Raw genomic sequence first — 22,862 nt, 5'->3', positions numbered from 1 at the left:
GCTGTTCTGGGGATTCATTACATGCCTGCATGTCCTGAGAAGGGTGATAAGGAAGATATGTGCAAGAGATTTGCAGTCCTGTTTACTTTCAAAGTTGTAAATCAGTAGCACTCTCTTCTTTTAAGGCTGTACCAGGACAAACAAGAATGTGCTAATGGTCTTGCCTAAAGTGTGGTGGTTTTAGGCTCTATTTAAAAATTTGCTCTAGAATAAATTTGTTGATAAAGGCAAAGAGCCTAAGTAATCTCAGAGTTTTGTAATTTTTATTATTTTTTTAATAATTAAAGGTGATTATCCATCATGTTGAACTCTAGGCTTGTTTTCTTTCAGGATATTTGTCTTAGGGAGCTTTTGCAATTTAGCTTCATTACATGGCTGAGAGAGATGTATTTAATTTGAAGAAAACACTTGTATTGCAATATACTTCATCTAGATGCTTTAATGTTACCTGTGTGATTGGGCTAATTGAGTAGATCATAATTTTTATGGATCTATTCCCATAACACCCTGGGAAAGTGTATTATTCCACTGCTATTAAACAACTGCATAGATGAACCTATGACTTTGCCAGACTTCATGGGAGGAGTGATGGGGGAGTGTACCTTCACAGGTCCCTTGTCTAGGACTCCAAATAATGGAAAATATTCTCCCTTTTTATTATGTATGAAACATATGTGCAGCTACACGTTAGTGTAGAAAATGAGACTTATATAAATGACTGATTATTTTGCATAAATTATCCATGTTCTACAAAAGTCAAGCCTCAAGAAAGGTCTCTTCATATTTACTTTTAACGATTTTTGGAAGAGAGTGTGCTTACATTTTACAAATGGGCAACTAGAATATACATATTTACAATTTGCAATTAGATGTAGGTCTTGTTAATTATGTTAGAAACACTTGCTATATTTTTGTAATGAGAAACCAAGTATCATGTAACAATTAAGAATTCTAATATCAGATACTATTAATTCTGCCCAAATTAAAATTAATGCATTTTGTAATATTGGTACACAATTTCAGAAATATCTAGGAAATAAGTTTTGTTTTCAAAAATGAGGTTGGGATTAAAGAGTCTTCATCATCCTCGAAGTCAGTGAAGAGTCAGGCTTCTTAAGGAATTATCTAGACTTACTCTATAATCACTGTAATCAGAAATAGGTATCTCCAGGGTGCAATTTATGCCACCCATTTTTGACATCTGTCTTAGTGAAGGACAAAGTGTCCTTGGAAAGTACTGCTCTGTTGACTCTTGATGGAACCTGGATGGTTAGCTAAGGCTAAAACCTCTCTTGGAAATGGATAATATTGAGAATCCAGGCCAAAGTTATTGGTCCTTTTGCTAAAGTAGGTGAAAAATCACTAACCAGAAGTTTTGGTTTGTTTCTTTGTTTTCTGTGCAGAAATCACCAAGAAAGCTAAAAGGATGAGTCAACCAGATAACCATATTCTATTTAAATAAATAAAATTAATTTTCTTAGTATTTTTTCAAAGCTTTACTTGCTCTTAAAAGTTTTTTTAATACCACCATATAGAACTCGAAGGCTAATACTTCCTGCCATGAGCTAAATGTTGAAGAGAATTTGAGCTGCGTTTGGGGTTTGGTTTTTGGGGTTTTTTTTTTGTTTGTTTGTTTGTTTGTGGTTTTTTTGGGGTTTTTTTTGTTTTTTTAATTTTGGATTTCATCGTACATTCACAAAAACCAGCGTTGTTCTGGATTCTGTAAAACCAGTGCAGGGATCTGTCCATACCATACACATTTTAACAACAATGTTAGATACCTGCTCTGAAATAGAAGCCAGAGCTGGTTGGAGATCTGTGTGTTGTGTAACCCAGTCCCTACAGACCTAAATTAATTACACAGCTCAGCAAGTCCAAGCTTTACTGACCCAGGGAGATGTCTTGTGCCTCTTTCTAAAGGGAGGGTAAATGCATTTGGGTTTTGGATTTTTTTCTAATTGTTGTGGTATTTGTGTGCAGGTTTGCAAGTAAAATTGCTTTTCTGCTGATTAGGAATCCTAAAAATTCCTTTTGTATTAGACAGAATATTGTTTTTTCTAGAAGTGCTTGAGATTAATTTTTCAGCTCCATTTCTTAGGAAATCCAGAACCATTTTGCTCAAAGCAAGAGAACTATTTATTGTTATCAGACACAACAGAGCACACCAAGATTCTACACAGATTTCAGGTTTGTTTTTACAAAGACACTGGCACATGTGCATTTCCTTTCACTGATGTTTAAAAAAGTTCAAGTAACCATCTCCAGCCCACAAAATTATATATGTAGTGTACAAATTGCAGTAGCATAAAACAGCGTGCTCTTTTGCTGTATTTAAATTTTTGGTAGTACTGTATCATTAATTCCTTTTTTTCCCACTGGAACTTCAATGCATTTTGTTTATATTTTGAGGTCCCTATGTTGTTTTCTAAACAACAGTTTCAGAATTTTAAGAAGTGAAAAGCTCTTAGAAGTTTTACTGTCATAATTTGTCTGTAAAAATATGGATTTTTTTTTTTCCCAAATGATTTCAAGGAGAAACTTGTTCAGCCCATGAGACATAATTGTGGAGGTGCTGTAAACTCAGTCACGGATTTGCTGATCTCTTGATGTTTATTTGGATATTTAGGGCTTCCTTTCATTGATGCAATATGCCTGATAATAAAGATTGTGCAGTTAAAACACTGCACAGAAGTTGACTACCCTGTTCATGGCATGTCTCGATTTTCTGCAGATATACCAATAGCTAAAATAGCCTTGTTTTTGTTTTAGGAAGTGAATATGGCTGCAATGTAGACATGAAGTGTGGGTGCTGAAAAACATAGATCGTTTGCATTGTCTGTCTCTAATTGTAAGTGATAGAACTGCTGTTTATCATGGGTTTTAAAGTGCTTTTTTATCATGGATTTTATGGTGTTAGTTTTAGAAGGAAAAACTCCTACCTCTGATTTTTGAATATCAGACAAAAAGCATAATTTTACATCTCGGTGATAGCTAATGGAAGGAGAAAAACTAGAACTTCTCAAGATCTGGTGTTTAAAAACTAATGTTGATTGAGGAAGACCAGTAAATGCTGGAATACTTTTGGAAGGGCGCCCTTAGAAGAGGAATTCTTCATGACTAAGAGCATTTTTGTAAAAATTAGGTCTTGTATTTCTATTGATCAGAGTAAGATGAATAGTTCCAGGGATAATTAAACCAGGGACAGAGACACAGTTTTATGGTATCATGCCCAGTTCATTTTTCACCAAAAATCATTATATTAAAAATAAATATTTACATTTGTGTTCAGTACTTCTGTTGGGAAACATGGATCTGTAGCAACAGTGTTGAGACCAGTGCAAACAGCAATTGCATTTCCCTGCAGATTTTGGGCAGAAACCAGTAGTAAATTACCTGGCTATAAGTACTTCATGCAAAGGGTCAGTAATGAAGAGTCATAAAAGCCTGCAGCCAATATCTTCACCTGCGATTTATACTACTGGATGCATCAGCGGTCAGGTTTTTAAGCTGAAACATCTTTAAAACACTGATTTGAGAAAGCAAAGAGCACTTCTTTTGACAATGAGTCATGTTAAGTATCAAATTTGGGTTCTTGTACTTGTCCAATATTTCTGATTTTTTTGTCCTGGTCTTAGAAACTATGTAGTTGGTTTTAGAGAAGATACTTTACCCCACTTAAATTGCTGCAACTGTTTTAAGGAGGAAAGGTTCTAACACAATTGCTGCTAGAATAACGATGAGCTGGTTTATAGGCTTCTTTAAGTGCAGACAATGTTTTCTGGTTAATATTTTGAATATTTGATGCAAAAAATGTAAATTACTAAAATACTCTGCATCAGGTCTTCCATTTAGCATTATCCTTTCACACTGTGGAGTAAGCTAATGAATTACAGCATGATTACATAGCACATAATTAACTTTGTAATTAATATGCAACTGCCACTTAAACTAAAGTACTGCTTATAAAGATGTACGGAAACAGTAAATCACAGGTCAGAAGTAGCACTTTGGAATTTTCAAAAGAATGAGAGTAAATGCAGAATCACTTACAGCAGCAAAGTAAGTTAATTAAAAAGCAGATTAATTGTGAATGTCCTGTTTAATTTTAAATACCTTTGCTATTTCTTTTCCCTGAAGAAAGAACAAATTTAAAGCCTAACTCATTCATTGTTTTCTTAGATGACATATTTAAAAATGAGCGTTAAACTGTCCTGGTTGAGATTAGAATTTGGTTAATATTCCTTTCTCATCTTGGTGCATGAAAGGGTAGCATGAAACCAGCAACCTTTTACTTGAATGAATTCCAGCTTTCTGCCATGGTCTTCTTTTTTGGCTTGATTTTCTACATCAAGGCAGTGAAACAAAGTTAGTCAAACCAAGTCCATCCTTTGTTTTGCTGATTTTTTTTTTTAAATGGAGAATGAGGGTTTGTTCTGTGCTGTTGTAACCAGTGAAGAATGACAAAAGGTCTGAGTTCATTTACTTCAGACAAACTGGTTTTTTGCCACTGTCCCCATTTGCTGGTACCCCCAGCAGTGGTGCTAATGCTGGATGCCCTGGTGCAGACAGATCCCATGCTTCACAGGCATGCAGAATGGCACAGCAGTAAAATTGCATCTCTTGCTGCAGATTTCCAAAGTATTAGCTGTCCTTTCCTATAGCCTTTTCCTTTCCATCCATCTCCATGTGAAATACTATTGATAATGGCAGGGAATTGAAATCCTTGATGTAGGTGTGGCCATACTGCCTTGGTTCAGACGGTGCTTGGCCAATGGAAAGCTCTATTGAAAATGGTACCAAACAGAGTATGCTAAAGTTTTAGGGTTTTTTTTCTAATAGAAATAGCACATTTTGGAGAGCTCTGTAGCCAGAGGCCGTGGGAATCTAAGTGTTACAGCTCTTTAGCACCTTTCTGACCTTCTGAAGGTAATGCAGTACGGGAACTAGACCCTGCAGGTGTATGGGATGCTGTTCATGTTGTCAGGACTTCAGTATGGGCTCCTTGATCTATAGGTTGTACTTGATCTCCTCTTATATCCTGCTTACTGTCTGGTTAAAAGAAATTAACAGGACAGATGTCACTATCAGTAGAAAATGACTACCCTAAGCATATAATGCATCTTTTAAAAGATTTAGTGGTTTTTGTTAATGTTTCTTTTGTGAACCAATCTAATTTTTCATGTTGAGCAATACATGACAAACAGCTCTAACTTTTGAGCTGAAACCCTTTGATTTCTGTGTTCAGTATTCATGGTGCTCTCTATATTGTTGGTTGCTTCATCCACATGATGCTATTTTTTTCTTTTTAAATGGCTATCTGAAACTTCTGACCTGGAACAAAGAGTGATAGATGCTTCACAGTTGCTCTTCATTCTAGATAAATAATCATTCAGGCATAATTACGTGCATCTCTCAGAATTCATGAATATCTGCTGCCTGCTTGAATAGCTGGGAGTGAATATACATTGCCCTTACAAATCCTTCAGAATAGGCTGCTGCTTGTATTGTATTTAGGAGGGGAAAAAACAGGAAACAAACAACACCACACACCAAACAAAAGGGGAAAAACCTAAAAGCCAACCAGAAAACCACCCAAACAAAAAATCAGAAACCACAAATTCTTCATTTTCTGTTTGCTGGCTATGGTTTTCTTCATTGATTGCCATACTCAACAGGCTGATTGCCATGAAAATTGACATGTAAGAATAATCCTAAAATGTAAGAGTAATCCTGACTTACTCTTCAAAAATAAAAAAAAAAAAAATTACTGGAAGTAGGGTGTGCACCATAAGTAGAATCTAACCTAATGGAACTTGGAAGGAGGCATGTCATTTGGGTTTAATGTGTCACTTAGTGGATCGTAATGTGATAAACAGGTCAGTTTTAGAATCATCAGATTTTTGCCTTAGTGGCTCAAAAGGGAAATGAAGCTTTAGGGGAGGAGGTGTCGTCTTTTTTCTGAAAATGATGTGTGGTGCATTCTTGGAGGTTCAGTTCTCAGCATTATGAACAGATGCTTCTGAACTAATCTCAAATGTCACATTTCATGCATAAACCCTGGGGGATTAGCAATATCAGGATTCCCTGAGAGTACTCTTGGAGGTTTAACTTAATACTCTCTCCCAGGGAAGTGTCCCACCTACTAACTTGATGAATGCTTCCAGGCCTTCCCGAAGGCCTTCTCTCTAATGCCAATCCAAATAAGACCAGGGCAGAGGGGACACAAGCAAGATTCTGCAAAGCAATGGGGCTTTGAGGCAGCCAGTAAAAGTCATGTGGTGTAGAAAAGTCTGAGATCTCATCAGAAGAGATACCATGATTTGATTTTACATTAAAATGGAAAGTCATCAACATCTGGTAGAGGAAAAATCACAGCTCCATAATTATGATTGAGTTAGTCGTAATAGTTGGGAGAAATGCAGACAATTTAAAATATGAAAAAGTTAATCTCCTGTCTAGCAAATGCCCACTTTTCTATTTTAAATATTTCAGTGACTGTTCAGAAAAGCTTTTATTTCAAAGTAGTGATAAGTAAAAAACTCACTGTTGTCTGGAAATAGAGGTGCTTGTGATAGATACTTTGATAAACTCTCTAGCTGTAGAGGAATTGACAGCTATGTTTTTAGCATATTAGCCAGCTTTTTTTACCTTGTAATATATATTCAATATGTTAGGTTTAGATAAAAAAAAACCTAAACCCAGAGAAATTCTTCCTTAAGCCTCTGTTAGAATGAGTTCCTGTCTAAACAGAAGATAAGAGAGGGGGTTTAGCTGCAGTTCTCCTCCATCTACGTGGATATTTTTGTGATGAGGTTATAATATATGTTAACATTATGCTGACACGGACAGCTCTAGCCAATAGGTTAAAATTGTTAGGTAGTTTGTCTTTTTGACAGATCTCGTCTCCATGTCTAGCAATTTACATGACCTTCCAACTCTGATATTTTCCTTGCCAGTGTGTGTCCTAACCAGCTCCTTTCTACCTATTGGCCCTGCCTCGTTCTCAGAGACTGACAAGGCAGCCTGTGCTTCACTGAACCTGTGAGGAGGCTGCTGGGTCACCCTCAGGGTTAAATGCTGCTTTATTCCGTTGAGTGTTAAATTGCTTGTTCAATTCTTGGACATGTTTTCTTAAATGGATGTTTTAAACTAATTTAGAAATTCAATTTCTCGCAGGTAGAGCCATGGCAATATGATGCATCAAACAAAATATATCACATTTCCGTGTTTTCCCCTCACAATTTAGTACATGGGATAATTCATAAAAACATAGGCTGGAACTGGGCGTGCTCTGCATCATAGATGAATTAAGCTGCAGAATAAAATCCATGTTTCTGGGACAAGCTTGCTGAGTATCAGTTGTGTGAGCTTTCTCCTAGGTACTGTAACACTCAGGATTTGTTGTTTGATCTTGCAACCAAGCGTTTACCTAAGTTTGTAATATGAATTCTTTCTTCCCCAGCATTTCATCCCTTTCTGTGTGCACATGTATGCTTATGTCTGTATTTGCATGTGTTAGCTCAATCAGTAGCAGATCTGTTGGCTTTCACAAGGAAGAAGGCTTATTGAACAATTCTGTCCTGGTGAGGTGCCTTTCACAGGCTAGTCAGAAAGCTCTTGAGAACTTTGCTGCTAACACTCATCAGAGGTTTTCTTCCCATAGCTGCACAACAGCACTGCAGTTGCTATGCAGCTCATTAGTGAGTCTTGACTCTGACAGGTGTGGTGTACTAAAAGCACTTGTATTACATAACCATGTTTAAAAAAACTTGAATTGCAGGTAATATAAACCAATCTTTTCTAAAGATCTGAACAATCCTGAAGGAGAAGCTTAGGCAAGGGGGGAGCGGAGATGGCAGCTCTGACAGCCTGAAGAGGTGGCAGCAATAGACTAACTTAGGTCCTCAGCAGTACTTGAGAGACTTGAATAAATTAGAGTCATCCCAGGAAACAGGTATCTAAATGGGTTTCAAACCATTTCAGAGAATGAATCTGTATTCCTGACATCAGCTGGAAGTAGAATAGGACAATCTATTAACATTGAGCTTCTTGTGACAGACAGGGAAGGAAGGATGGACTTAGTTGTTAGGACACTGTCTGGGGCTTAAGTGAAAGGTTCAAAATTGCCTGTGTTGACACCTTGGACAAATCACCTAGAGAGCATGCAACTGAGCTCCTCGAATGTATCTCTGCTGTAGAAGAGACCAGAGTAACAAAACTCTAGTAGAGAGCAAGTTTGGCTCCCTAAAATAAGGTCAACATTTGAGCAAAATACCTTTCCACTTAGCATTTTTGAAAAGTGTATGAAGTGTCAGATGTTGCTCAGCAGAAGTCACAGTGTTGCCTTATAACATCATACACATCCCTCTACATGTTTTCAGGCTTATTGAAGGCAGTTAAAAAAGAAATTTATGTGGAAACTGGATCCATTCTCATGGAAAGTAAAAATAGGCAGTTTGTCCAATGGATTTACAACACTTGCAGGTGGTAGTATGTCATTCTGTGGAACCAAGATCCACTGACTTTTGACTGTTATCATGGGATATTTTCAGGGACTTAATTGACCTTACAGTCAATTACTGATCTTATGGTACCCTAAAGGGTTTCCATTTATTTGTTTTTCTTTTCTTGTTAACAAGTATATGATTGAATTCATATAAGTGCTTAATAAACACTGATATTTTATTGAAAATCTTAGAAAGATCATTGTAATGCTTTAATGATTGCAGAGGAAAGTGATTAATGTTGCTTAACTTACATTCTACAGACTTTGATGCAGCGTTGTTTGGTTTTGGGTTTTTTTTGATTGGTTGTTAATACAAATTACTTTCAATACATGTATTTTTGTGTCTTGCTGGGCAGCCGTAGGTCTCCAGTTCTTCAAGTTAGGGTTCTGTTTACACATAGTATCGCTTTCTTCTTCTTTGGCTTACAGCTTCTTTTCTGAACACGATCTTGTGCAGTCAAGAAAGGTTCAAGCTCTGATATTTTCCTGCCATGCAGATGGTCATAATGCCTAGTATTATAGTAATACCTCTGTATTCAAGCTGGTAAGAAAAAGTTGTCAAATAATTCTTATTTTTCTAAAGAGAAGTGATTGTTGAAAAGGACTGGGAAGTCATACTTTGTCCTGTGGTTTTTCATAAAAATATTTTGTCATGTATTCTGTTATAGCAATCTGGCTTGTCTGTACCTCTCCAGTATTTGTGCCAACCTGTAAAAAGGTTGGTGAATTTTGTTCTGTTAAACTTTTATTTTAAAATCATTATTTTCTGCATCTGACTTAAGGACTTGTTTAATTGTTGCTGCTTTGCTGTTTGCCAAAAGCCCAGAAGTCTGCTGTTGGAGGAAGACATTGTTTATGCCAGTATTTTCTTGCTTCTTATGCTTTGTACAGTTGAAACAGTGAAATTAGAAGCTGACAAGTGTATAGACAAAAGCAGGAGCTCTGCATTGTTTAGTTGTTTACTGTCTGCCATTTTGAATACCACCATCACCTTAGGAGGAAAAGCTACAAGTGCCTAGGTCTTAACCAGCTGGTAGACAGCATAGAAAGATAAGAGAGTAGAAATTTCCTTATTCAGGACTGGTGAGTATCTAAATATATTACAAGGGGCAGTGGAGTCAGGCTCAGTATCTTACCTATGGGAAAGGTAGGAAAGTATGGGTCAAAAAGTCCTTAATCTGAAGTAGTTCAAGTTTGTGACATGGCTTTTCGATTGGAAAGGAAGAACTGCTGTTTACTAAATAACTCCTTCTTCATGAATTGGGGTATGTCAAGTGAAACAAAATCAGAAAAAATAACTCTCACATCTGATACTGTTTGAATTGCTTCCCTTGTCTCAAATGGGACAGGAGCAAATGGACTGCTCCTGGAACATGACTTGTTTCATGCCAGCCTGTCCTTTCTTTTTATATCCCTGCCTGCATCAGTCATGCAATAAGCAGGAACCTTTTTATTCCTGTAGTATAATATATTGGGCAGCTAGGCTTTTTAAGCAATGAACCATCTTTCATAATATATCCCTCCAAATTTCAGATCTAATGCACTTCAGTTATTCTGAAAAAAAAAAAAAGTGCCAAGATGTAACCACTCAAGGATCACAAAAATCAAGAACGAAAGACAAGGAGATGTAGGATAGGGTTTTACTCTCTGCAAGGTTTGATATTGTCACAATAACATGTCTCTCCTTGAGTTCATCAGAACCTTTTTAGAGGGGATACTTGTTTCCTTTTCAGGGTAGCCAAGTGTTGTTTCCAAGAGTCATTACACTGACTCCTGCCTGCTGAAGGCTTTGCAGTGTGGCTGCTCTGCCAGCTTTGTATGCGTGTCACCAGCACATCACATTTGATCACAATGAAAGCCACTCCAGATCTTTAACTATGGAATTCATAAACCTTTGAAAACTAAATTGTTAAGATTCTTGATAAAAGGAAACTTATCGTAAGTGTAAAGTTCTCTTTATTTGCCTCTAAAGGAGGTGTGGGACACTGGTAATTATTAGAGGCCAGTTTGTAGATAAAAGGTTCCTCTCCATTGATCAGGTGGTGAGAAAACCAAATGGGGCAGAGGATCATGGATATTTCAGTTAAAATCTTTCTTGAAGGCAGCAGGCTTTGTTGTGTAAAGCTCCTGCAGTATTTTGTAATCTAGGTGTCTGGAAGAATTTCTGCCTTACTGGAGTTCTGGGCACTTGGAAAGCACGAATAGCAATGACTACACTACAGATAGGCAAGTAGCAGAGATGTGTGCAGATTTGACTTTATTGGAATTGAAAGCATTGCAGTTGGAACTAGTTTTAAAATATGTTCTGTTCAAAATCAATTCTAGGGTGTCCAAAGTATTTGTGGGCTTTGTGATAAAGTTTCAGTAGCAATGCATCTGTCCCTTTGGGTGTGTTTCAGGTCCTTGAATACTAGCTGTTGAGACTAACATAAACAGCAGTCACATTTCAAGTCTTCCAGGATATTGTGTTCACACAATGTTTGATTATGTATGTACAGAAGAGTTTTCCATGAGGGATACACAGTTATTTGATTTGCTTGTCCAATCCTGGCTCAATTTACCCAGACTCTCAGTACAGTTTCTTAAAATTTAGGATTTGGTGGCGACTTGAAACACTGAATGTTTATCCAATTGTATTGACAATTCAGTAAAACCAAATACTTTGGTTTTTAATGTATATTCTGCAGGTCCAGAAGTATTCATATAGATGGCTATCCAGCCAGTTGCCTTAAAATGAAGATGATAAAAAAGATTATAGACATCACTAAACCTGTAGTTTTGTTTTGTCTAGATGTCCAATATTTCTAGTTTAAGTTACTTAAATGAAAGTAACCCTCTAGCAGTAAATTGTCATAACTCAGAGCACGTGGAGAGTTTGTGAGAAGCCCCATTTGGATAGCACCTAAAAGCAGTGCAGGCAATGTAATTTGGATGCCAGCCACTGCTCTGTTTCTCCAGTTATAGAAGTTAACAGCCATCCAACATCTACCTTACTTTTTCAGGTATATTTAGTTTTTACAGGTTTTGCTGGTCCTCCTGAAATTTATATTGCTTCTATTCTGGGGAGCTTGGTAAATATTTAAATTTCATCAGAACAGGCCAGAATAATGGCTGATGTCAAAATTGTTGGAGCATGTGTCTCAAAGCAGCTATTCAGCTGCTCTGTTCTCCAGAGACTTTGCTGATTGAGTTAATGTTTTTTCTCTGTTCCTTCCCTCTCCCTGAGTGGTCTTCTGCAAAGCAGTGATGCTCTCCCTAGTGGCTTATGAGAAGTCATTGGTTTTAGGAAGACTTTCTTATCTCATAAAATGAAAAAAAATATTAATAGATCTTAATTATTTATAGACAATAAGGAGAAATTACCGTCTACTTTGACTATTTGTCTTCTTTATGTTGCTAAACTTAGTGGGGGAAAAAAAAAGTACTCCAAATCTATCCTCATCGCTTTACTAGGTGCAATATAGTTTGGGCATAGGAGATTGTTATATTCTTTGTGTTGCCACTCAGGAATGAGGAATAGAAGTTGTGATGGTGCAGTATCATGAGAAGAAATCAGCAATTTCCTTCAAATGCTACAGTTCAACTTCCAAAACATGCCTGGTTTCATCTGATAAGTAAGAGGGCCTTCAGTGTCAGAATGCAAATCCTTCTCACTTCTAATTCACAGTGGGCTTGAGATAGTTCTTGCTAGGAGCATTTCTCTGGGTTGACCCAGGAGATTTTGACCTCTCTTTGTTATATAGCAGGCTATCTGCTGCAAGAGAGTTGTTATCAGAGCATAGCAAACACAGAGTAACATCTTCAATTTTTGACAGGTAAATTGTTAAAAATATTTGCTGCTAGTGCCATCTCTCCTCTGTCCTTTTCTCCTCCTTCTGAGACTGTCTTTCACAGTTTGGCTAGGTCATTACTGTTTCCTCTAGACCTTTAGAAAATGCTTATTGGTTGTCTTCTGTAGCTCATCTCTCAGATTTTAAGCAAATAACTTAGGTGCTCGTGTCTAAAGTAGCTGGTTTCATTTAGTAGCTAATAAATGTCTATCAAAAGTAGGAAAAAGTTTCCAGTTCATAGATGTTCTTTGTTGCAGCTCTCTAGGCTCAGCCCCCAGAAGGTGTAAAGCCAGGTGATGTTAGCTATGCTACATGCCTGTTTGCAGGATTTGGTAGGCAGACACAATGGATTCTCAGCAAATGCTTTGCATCTCACCACAGAACCTCTGAAAGAAGCAGCTTTCATTAGGTAAATAAGCAAGCCTTGCATGCCAGAATGCAAACCTTTTTCTGTTCTTATGCTCACCTGACTTCTGCAATTCCTCCCACTGAGCCCAGAAGGTGGGAAGAGGTGCTTGATTCTGCTTCAGTTTGGAGACTGGCAATTTATCAGGGAGAGATTTTTTACATCATTGTTGTGTGAGTGATCAGGGACACTGGTTATGAAATCATTTGAGCACAACCTAGCAAGCTTTTAGGGATGGCTCATTTGCTTGTAGCTGTCCCAATGAGGATTAGTATTTCTTACCTGCAAGCTACAGTACATATAGTAAACCTCTGGATCAGTGGGTTCTGCTGTGAACTGTCAATGTTTGTTCTAGCAGATCTGTCTATATTGGAGTGTGCAAAGCCTCTGAGAGCACTATAGCAGGGCTCTCAGCCCTGGCTCCCCAGTAGCACACTTCTACACACTTTTGCCTTTAATTTTGTGTTATTATCTCTTGCTGTTTTAAACTGCAGTGTCCTTTTACCTCCTTGCTCTCCCTAAAGATAACAAGCTGGCAGAGCTGATGACACTAGGAGCTGGATGGAATGCAGGGAAACCAACCTTATAATACAAGCTTGCAGCAGGGCAATTACCTGTGATCTGCAGATGCTGCTCTGGGTCTGAGGAAACCACTCATTTCAGCCAGCAGGCTGGAGGTGAGGGCTGCCGGTGCAAAAGGCAGTTCATGTGCTTAATGGTTAGTGCTGGCTGGTGACCAGCTTGCCCAGGCTCAAGGGAGTTCTCTCCTTAGCTCTCTCTTCCACAGTGTGTGAGGTATTTTATATTTCTATGCCTATACTTTAAGTATAGGTCATATCCCAGTGCTGTGTGTGTGCTTCCAGCTAGCCCGACCACCTTTGCTTTTGTAATCAGGGTGCAGATGTGCTCCATGATTGAACAACTTGTGCACACCGCCGCTCCTCCTCCCAGAGGAGTCGGGCAGGCTTGCTTATGCAAGCTGTCATGCTGTCTTTTTTTCAAAAGCATGTGTGGGTTTGCTTTTGTGTGTATCCGACTGGCTGTTGGTGCCTGCATATAATGGGCTCTGTGTATAAAAACGTTCCCAAGCACACGGCTGCGGAAACAGCTTCCTTAAACCCGACAAAATTGCCAGCCCTTGCAGCTCAAGCCACCATAAATTACAAAAACCTGCTCCCACCTCCCTGAAGCTGTGCCTGCCGGGCGCTGTGTGCGCATACACACTCGCTTTCCTGCTCTCGCAGTCAAAGATGATAGAAAGTCTTCTGGGGATTACTGCACATTTGTAGAGCAACAATGGAAAGCAGCACAGCACAAATATCTATTCTCCTCACCCAGCATAACAAACGCTGCTTTGTCTCACATCTGGCCCTTTTTAATAGCTCAAAGCCAATAGCAGTAGCTATTTAACGCTTATGGTAAATAAAGCTTTATTAAAACAACTTCCTTTTTCAAGTGTTTAATGATGAAAACAGCTTTTCACCTGACATTTTATACTTTTTGTACCATATCTAGTAGAAGAAATAAATTAGTTCTCATGGACAGATATTAAACTTTTGCCAGCAGATGATCCTTGAAAGCATCTTTGAAAATTCTCGTACTGAAAAGCGGGCTGGGAGCCCTTTGAATGCTGAGTGAGCCATGTGCCTGGGTGCAGACGTGCGGAGCTGCATTGTGCCCGCGCTGTGCGGGCTGCCGGGGCTGCGCCTCGGGGCTGGGCTGTGCCGCGGGCGGGCACGGCTGGGGCGGAGGATCCCTGCAATTACACGCAATTAGCAGCGTTAAACCTGGCTGTACACACGGAGGTGCGGTCTGATAGTACAAGAAACAACTTCTTACAATATGTTTAATGGCAAGGGAAATGTCAAGTGGATCTAGATGGTTTTTGTGTCCGGACCGACAAATTTTACCACCAGGACAGGGCGTTAAGAGAAATAATGATTCTTTGATCCATCCCGGGAGCTGCGGCGCTGGTTCCGACCCGGCTCCTCGGGGGTCCGTGCTTCACGCGACGCAACGCGCCTGTTCCACCTCGTGTCCTCCGCAGGACCACTGCCCCGGGCCCCGTGTTCCCCCCGGGCTGTCCTGGTTCCCCCCGAGCTGTCCCGGTTTCCCCCGGTCCCCCCCGGGCTGTCCCTGTCCCCCCCGGTGCCCGCGGCGGGCGGTGGCGCGGCCCGGCGGCGCCCCCTGGCGGATCGCGGCGGTTCCTGCCCTCGCCCGGCCCCGGCCCCGCTCCGCCGCAGCCGCTCCCGCCCTCGCTCCTGCCTGGCTTGTTGCTTCATCAAAGTCACTTGGTAGATACAGATTGCCTGCCCTCTCGTAGGACCCTCAGCATGCCGGAGACTTGAAGGAAATTATTAGTTTTTAGCTGATTGAATAAACAGCATTTACCAACTTGTGTGCTGTGGCGGAAGGGGGCAGGGATGGTTAGAGCTGCTGTGCTGAATCCCTGCTTAAGGAACTGATCTTCATTCTCCCTTCTCACCTACTGTTAAAATTTCTTAACCGATAAAGCTATTTCCCGTGTCTTTTAATTTATGGCCTTCTTGCCTTGAGTGGTCCGAAGTGCCTCCCGATTAGATCTTGTGTGGTGCAGCCCCCGCAGGGTGGCTGGTCCCCTGTGGACATGGAGACCGGGCGTGAGGCTGTGCTGCTGGCCTCGAGTGCCGCTCACAGCAGCATCCCCTGCTGCCTGGGAAGGGCTGCCTTTCCTCCCCTGCCCCCAGAATGGGTTTGTGGTGGGAAGATGATTTGCTATAAACCTGGTTTCTGGAGCAATGGCGCCCTGTTGCAGGGCAGGGGGTGGGTGGCAGTGCTTGAGGCTGGGCAGCAGCTGATGCTCCAGTGAGCACCGCTCCAGCTCCATCTCTGCCCGGCAGTGAGGGTGGGCAGCCTGGGGGAGCAAGAGCACAAGGCACGATGTGAAGTCTCTCTAGACTCAGGGACAAGGCTGGGCCTGTTCCAGTGATGGCTCAGGTCTCCCTTGGCCGCAGAGCAGCAGATTTCCCTGGTCCATTGGTCCCACGGAGACAGAGTTCTCACTGTGGATGGCAGATCTGGCCATGAGGAGAGCTCAACCCAGAGCAGAATCCACGCTAACTAACTAAATCCACACTAACTTTCCAAATGCTGAAGGGTTTTTGGAATGTTTGAAGTAGTGATGAAATGTTTGGCTTAATTTTTTTCTCCCTCTCTAGAAGGCTGTTCAGGCTGCCTTAGGAACTGGTGGGGACCATGTTTTACTAAATTGTTTTCTTAATTGTGTTGCTTGGAAGTTCCATTTCTGAAATAATAATTGCAGTCTCCTAACCTGAGCTGTCATCCAACACAGAGTGTAGTAGAATCTCATGAAATTCTCCTTCATGGAGCCAGTGAAAAATTTCATTCATTTTTCAGTGTGGAAGAGGGTTTTGTAGTAATGGTTTAAAAGATTCAGTATGTTTAGGGTTAAAAAAGAAAAGGCTAACAGGTCGATACATCTGTTCCTTTAAAAAACGCATTCTCCATTTTTGAGACATCATAAATATGTAGATGAGGCCTCTTTAATTACTGCCTAGGGCTATAAACTCTCAGTGCTAGAGGGAGGGAAAAATGAAGAATAATTCACCTTTTTTTTTTTTTTTTTTTTTTAAGAGAGAGAGACTGGGTCTTTGCCTCAGAAAAGAATGAAGAATGGGGCTTTTTATTGTTGAATTACCAGAAGGTGCTGGGAACACTACTTCTTTTTTTGTTTATCCTTTTGGATGGGGTTAGCATGTAAAGCAGTAGTGTACAACCTTTCTGGCTAATGTGTGCACCAAACAGAGGGGATTTGTTACAAAGCACCAGGAAAAATTCCCTTCTCTATCCTCCTCTGCCAGTACCCTTAATCCTGATCAGCACCATCCCCTGCTGTCTCTTGAGCCGCTCGCAGGCCCGGATCTCAGCGTGCTGCCCAATGCAGGGACACCGCAGGCCAGCCAGGGACCCTGCAAAGTCGCTTTCACTTGTGACCTGATAAGTGCACAGCACTTAACCGAATAGAAGTCTGTTCTTATTCAGCCCTGACGGCCTTTCTGTATCTTAAGTACTGTTATTTTCGACTAAGGTGATCTTGCTGCTGCTTTTAAAATAGGATGAGATCGACAGAAAGGGTATTTTTTTAAATTTCAGGACGTGGATGTGGGGAACAAGGCCAGAGTACAGCAATACCCATGTAATAGGTATAGTTACTGGAAATTTAATTCTGCTGTTATTTTTCTTCCAGCCAAAATGGTCTCGTGTCAAAATGCTTATTCTGCTGTGGTGAAATTTCTGATCTCTATGATAATTTTCACTTCCCATGTTTAATCTTTTAATTCTTGCTGAGGCCCATGAAAGAGTAATTTCCAGATAATAATGGTTTCCCACTAATAAGCTCTGCGTTTTTTATAGCAGAAATTACTTAGAGCCAGTAAGCTCACTGAAAAAAATTACTCTATTTGATGCTCTTATGATGTGTCTGAGAGCAAGATAAAGATGAGTCTTGCAGCGGTGAGGCTGGGCACTTCAAATACCAAGTGTTGTGTCATTGTTTGTGATGGGGCTCCATGTGTACAATTCTGGCTGCTTGGTTCATGCAACAAATGTTTGCTGTGCAGGGGAGTAGTGGGCTGAGGGTCTTCTCTTGACCAGGAGAGTATAAATGAGATTGGGCTGTGCAAGTAGCACACTGTCAGCTGGAAGGGCTGGTGGGTGATTGTCCATCCCTGCTGGGAGGGAGAAGAGGCAGAGGGAGCCTGGCAGGGCAAAGACTCAGCCATAGAGCTAATGTCATGAGAACAAGGGGAATTGAGCATGGAAGTGAAAATTCTTCTACCCACTAGGGGAAGGGTGAAAGTTAGAGAGAGCTTTTCTATTAGAGCCATTGGTTTTTTAAACCAGAACTGTTTTGGAGACTGAAATGGATCAGATTGTTACAGAATTTGTGTGCCCTGTCTCTGTAGGAGAGTAGGGGATTGCACTCCCAGTCCTGCCTCCAAGGGCCTCGTTGGGCTTTGAGAAGAAGCCCCATTGCTATGTGGGAGCAATGGCAATTTGGACAAGTACTATAGAAAGTGGTGGCTCAGGTAGCTGATGGCATGATAGCATACTCTGATTTTGTTTATGGTTAACTGTAAGGCAGTGAACTGGAGTGGCATTACATGTGTACACATGAAATTGTAATTCAAAAATGTCATGACTTTCTTGAAAAAAAAAAAAAAGTGCCTCAGTTTGCATGTCTTCAGATTTTTCAACAAAAGTCTGTGTGCTATATGTATTTGTTTTCAGTGTACCTTTCTCCATCTGTGCTGATGTTCAATTAAAATGCAGATAATGTGTCCTGGCTAGTAAGATGGATCACTGGTGAAGTACTGTCATGTCTAGGCTAGCTTATCTCTTGATAAATACCCCTGCTGTCCACTGAGAGATTAAACTTGATGACTGCCGAGGTCTGTTTGGGGGTCCTACAGGCAGATAAGACTGTGTAACTGGCTTTTAATAAAGTACATCAGTTTACATTTGCTAGAGGACCATTGGATGGCACTTGCTATTGAGAAGGCAGTGGCATAATCAGAAGATAATACTTGCATACTTGGCTCTTCTGTTTCATAAGTATTATAATTTATTGACAGGAATGCTTTATTGAGCCCTTTTGTGTCTAGAGCTTGGAGGTGGGGAGCTTGAGCTGCTGTTCTAAGACCTCATTTAGTTGTCTAGCAGGAAAGATTTCTTCCCCTGAGTCTAATCCAACAGGAGCCATGAAAGAACATTATCAGCTAGGTACAGAAATCTCCAGCAGTTTGGGTGTGTGGGATGCCTGCAGATCTGTGGTCTGGGGTCTGTCTCATTGTGAGAGCTCTGTAATCAAGGTTCCCACCACGGGGAACCCTCTTCCCCTCAAGGAGGTTGACTATGGGCAGTGCTGGAATTGTTTTAACTGAAGAGATGTTGAGTTGTGCACCAGAAGTGGTGAACAGTCAGCTTCTCTAACCAGACAGGTATCTGAAAAATTTGCTCTCTCTTATGCATGTGGAGGGAGTGGAAAACAGTTTTGTCATGAACAGTGCTCCAAATTAACAAACCACTCAGTGCCACTGAAGAGGTTCATGAGGGAGAGGTTTCTGTGCAAGACTGGGACCTTGCTTGTGCTACCATAAAGTTTGGTGTAAATAGTTTGGTGGTGCATTTGGGTATGTACTTCTGTGCCCACTCATTGCTCATGAACTCCAAACATTACTCTGAGCCTTAATTTTTATTTTCTAGGTTTTCTTTAATGTTACAGGAAGGTTTAATTTGCCTTAAATCGCACTAATTGTTAAGAGATGGACCTAAAGACCACAGGCCATGTTTTTCCAGAAGTAATAAGTAGTTTGTTCAGCTATAGATACATGAATGAACACAGTTTTTCTAGAAGGCAGAAACTGTGCAGCCCTTTTCTCTGAAGACTAGGCCTATTCCATAGATTTATTCTAGGTTGTACATCTGGACATTTGTCTTTCTTAAAGTCTGGGCTGTGTTGTGGATCCCAGTCCTTCCTGCCCTGTGATCTTGGCCATTTCAAGGGCTCATGAAATAGTTTTGCTGGTCGGAAGAGAGTCCAAAATGTACCTGTTGCTTTTATTTTCAATGCAGAAATCCAGATTCTTCAGGACACGCATTTTGTGCTATTTTTGGCCATGTAATACTCTGCTGTGTCTGATTCATTTAATATTTATGGGAGGTATTTTCTCTTAGAGGAAGATTAGGAAGAATCCCCATGCCCTTGTCCTTGCAAAAGCTAGGCTGTCATTGTTATTGGAATTATTATTATTATTTTATCTCACAATGTGCTCAGGGGTTTCTTGCAAGCATCTCTGTTCAATTGTTCAGGTGGCGGAAGCGTATGGACCATGTTCAGTGATCTTTATTGTCCTTTTTGTCTTGCAGATTGAGGGATTTTAATGGCTTTCAGGTAGAAGAAAGTGGAGACAATCAAAATGAATTCTATGGACAGGCACATACAGCAGACCAATGACCGGCTGCAGTGCATAAAACAGGTGAGTGAAGGTGGAGGCCATTGCTGCTGAATGCGGGCTGGGTGTGGTGTGCCAGGTGTTGCACATTACAGTGTCCTGTTGCTGAAGGAGTGTCCTTGCCCTTCAGAGGGAAGCAGTGAAGCACACTAATCTCATTGAAGAGAGTATCTGCTGTGAGAGCTGGTGTATTAACCTCAAAAGCCAAACTTTCCTGTACACCTTTCTAAGAACTCTTTAGCCTGGAGACTCAACAAATCTGTCTCAGCTGGAAGCAGAGTGGTGCTCGTCCTGCCAGCTCAGCCCTGGAGGGTCACAGCGGGCAGCTGTCATTCTAGTGCTCTGAGTGCAGTAATCCACAATTCCAATGGGCCAGTTTTGATTTTAATCCAGTGGCTGACCTGAGACCTGCACTGCCTGGAGACTCAGAACTTGGATGGTTGGCATGCCTCCAAGTGCTCAGAGTGCTGCTTAATCAGTTTGCATGGAGATTGCAAAAACTTCTGATTGCGAGGTAAAATTTTCAGAAGCATCTGTTTGTGAAGATGAAGGGCTCTTCACATGCCACTGCCTTTCAGTGAATTATGTCTCATTTACAGATTTCCCCACTGTAACTGTGCCTGCAAATGCTTTTGTAACTGAGCAACGGCAGGGAGGCAGAGACTGTCTTTCCCTGCTTTACTCTTCTCAGTGAACTTTGCTCTCTAGGGTTGCAGGCTGTGTATATGTGTTCTTATCCACATGCAACAATCCTAACAGAGTTTTCATAGCAATGGTCCTTTTAGAGGAGGTGAGCAAGAAAGTGTTTTTTCATGTTGATGTTTCCTGTATTTATCTCAAAATAATGCATGCATGCAGCAAACAGGTGCATAAATGCAAGTTGCACACAGATATTTTCAAGATCCCACCTGGATCCAGGAGATGAGCTCCAAAGTTCATCTCTTCAGACTGGTTGAAATTTTCTGAATTACACTGGAAAAACAGAAACCTGTTATTCCATGAAATAATGTTCCCAAATATTTTTTCACTGTTGTCTGGGCAGTTTTGTTTCTCAGATTGGGTCACAGCAGAGTCCTGCTGCTTTAGTTTTTTATTTGTGTTAGCTAAGTGAAAAACCTGCCTGCCTACTTGTGCCCTAGGACATATGCATATTGCTTCTTGAGGCAGCTCAGCATTTCTCTGTTCATAGATTTGTCTTGTAGACACAAGCACCCTAAATCAAAGGAACTGATAAAAGATAAGTGTGGGGGTGGTACTGGATGAGCTCTGGATTTTTAAATTTATTTCTTTAAGGACAACTTCCTCAACAGAAGCAGCCAAGGGCAAGTGCTGATCTCTCTGTGGTGAGCAGCAATAGGGCACAGGAAAATGCAGTGGCACTGTCAGGGGAGGTCCAGCCTGGGCATTAGGAAAAGGCTCTTAACTGAGAGCATGGTCAGTCACTGGAACAGGCTACCTATGGAAGGGGTCACAGCACTAAGCCTGTCAGAGTTCAAGGAACATCCAGATGATACCCTTAGTCACATGATTTAATTTTAGGTAGTCCTCTAAGGAGCAGGAAGTTGGCCTTATTATTACTTAGAGGTCCATTCCAGTTTGATATATTCTTTGATTCTATAAGAATGTGTTTATCTTCTCAGTTTCATCAATCTTCCATCATTATGTTATTATAGCTTTTCCTAGATATTAATGGAAGTTTACATTTTCTAGAATGTGTTGTAATGCATTCTATGTGGGGAATATCTGGGGTTTTGCAGGTGATGCTTTGGGTGATACAGAAAAAGATTATAGCTCACACCTAAACTAGATGATTTTTCTCTCCATATTTCCTTTATAAGAGAGAGTTTCAGAATGAATCAAACAAAGCTAGTTCATAGGTCAAGGAGCAGAAAACAGGAATCTTTTCCTGCAGAATTGCTGGTGGTAATCCATCCTCGCTCTGTCGTGTCTCTCTTTCATCACTCTACAGTGAAAGTTAATGCATCTAATGGCCCTTCAGAGGCCTGAGGAAAATATGAATTTGAGGATTTCATCCCAGTTTCTTATGAACAACTATCTGGTTCAGAAAAAACATGGCCTTGACTGGTACAAATTGGTGTCCTTTTTGGCCATCCTAGCCCATAGGATGAAGAATGAAAGTTAAATTGCAGAACAATTTAACCTTCTAGCTGTAAGAACAGACCTTTACATCAAGTGGAGACAAATGGAGGATGCTGCTCAGCTCCTTTTTCTAGAGCTGTCAGTTTCTGTACATAATTTATATTATTTTAATTAGATAAGAGAATATCAAATTACACTTCTTAAAGTTTTAAAGAGATAATTTTGCCTATGTAATGGGTACTCTGTCAGTTAAACCACTAACTTCATTTATACATAGTGCTGTTTTGCATGTGCAGCTTGGATATTTCTTCAGTGATGAAGGCCGGGGGAAGGGAGGAAGGTCAGGCTGCCCATAATTTGTGAAGCACTCTCTGTTTTCTTTGATCCTGGAAGAAAGCTTGGGCTAGACCAGGAGCATGCTTGTGTCAGAGGTCAAAGGATGCCTGTAAAGGAGCTGTCCTGCTTGGGAATGCTTGTGAATTCATGGTTCCACCATTCTGTTTATGCTCAAAAAAAAGAGAAGGGGAAAACTCTTGTTTTCAACTCATGACAATCTGTAGTTAATTAAGACTGTGGCTGAACACTGAAAATATGTCTCAGAAAGCTTTTTTTTTGTGCAAGTGGCGCTACTTGTAGTTTTGTTGGAGAGGAATGACTTTTTTTTTAAAAAGAATTTGTTTTGTTGATGAAAGTAGTATCAAAACTGCTGTTTGCTTTTTCATAGTTCCAGACTCTTGTGCTGTTATCTTGCTGTAGTGGAGAAAGGCAGTTAGTTTCTGTCTCTTTTTGGAAGACACTCAGCTCTCTGTCACAGGGTCATAAATTTCCAGCTTGAGGACATTTACCTTGTTCTTTGAGACAGGCCATTAGCTGGCTAATACTAGAAAGAGTCATTTCCAGTTCACCCATTGAGAGCTGGACTGCACACTGCCCTGTGCATGTTGAGTTTGGGAGCAAAGCCCTTCCTTGCATGGCCATAAAAATTATCTTCACCTATTTTGGGGATT

The 22,862-nt window shown here is 40.5% G+C and overlaps 1 protein-coding gene across 8 annotated transcripts in view; it reads left to right on the top strand.

The window, feature by feature from the left end:
- The window catches only part of ZMIZ1 (zinc finger MIZ-type containing 1), a 332,546-nt gene that overhangs the window by 161,709 nt on the left and 147,975 nt on the right, over window positions 1-22,862 (top strand). For all 8 annotated transcript variants that reach the window (XM_074544741.1, XM_026799542.2, XM_074544742.1 and 5 more), the window contains one exon: window positions 19,670-19,779. In XM_074544741.1, coding sequence (XP_074400842.1) covers window positions 19,720-19,779 — 60 coding nt within the window. In that variant the 5' untranslated portion in view covers window positions 19,670-19,719. The remainder of the gene's footprint in view (window positions 1-19,669; window positions 19,780-22,862) is intronic.

The sequence above is a fragment of the Zonotrichia albicollis genome, chromosome 7, assembly GCF_047830755.1.
Source record: "Zonotrichia albicollis isolate bZonAlb1 chromosome 7, bZonAlb1.hap1, whole genome shotgun sequence".
NCBI lineage: Eukaryota > Metazoa > Chordata > Aves > Passeriformes > Passerellidae > Zonotrichia > Zonotrichia albicollis.
The sequence above is the reverse complement of the archived record's forward strand: the minus strand, read 5'-3'. Positions and strand labels throughout refer to the sequence as shown.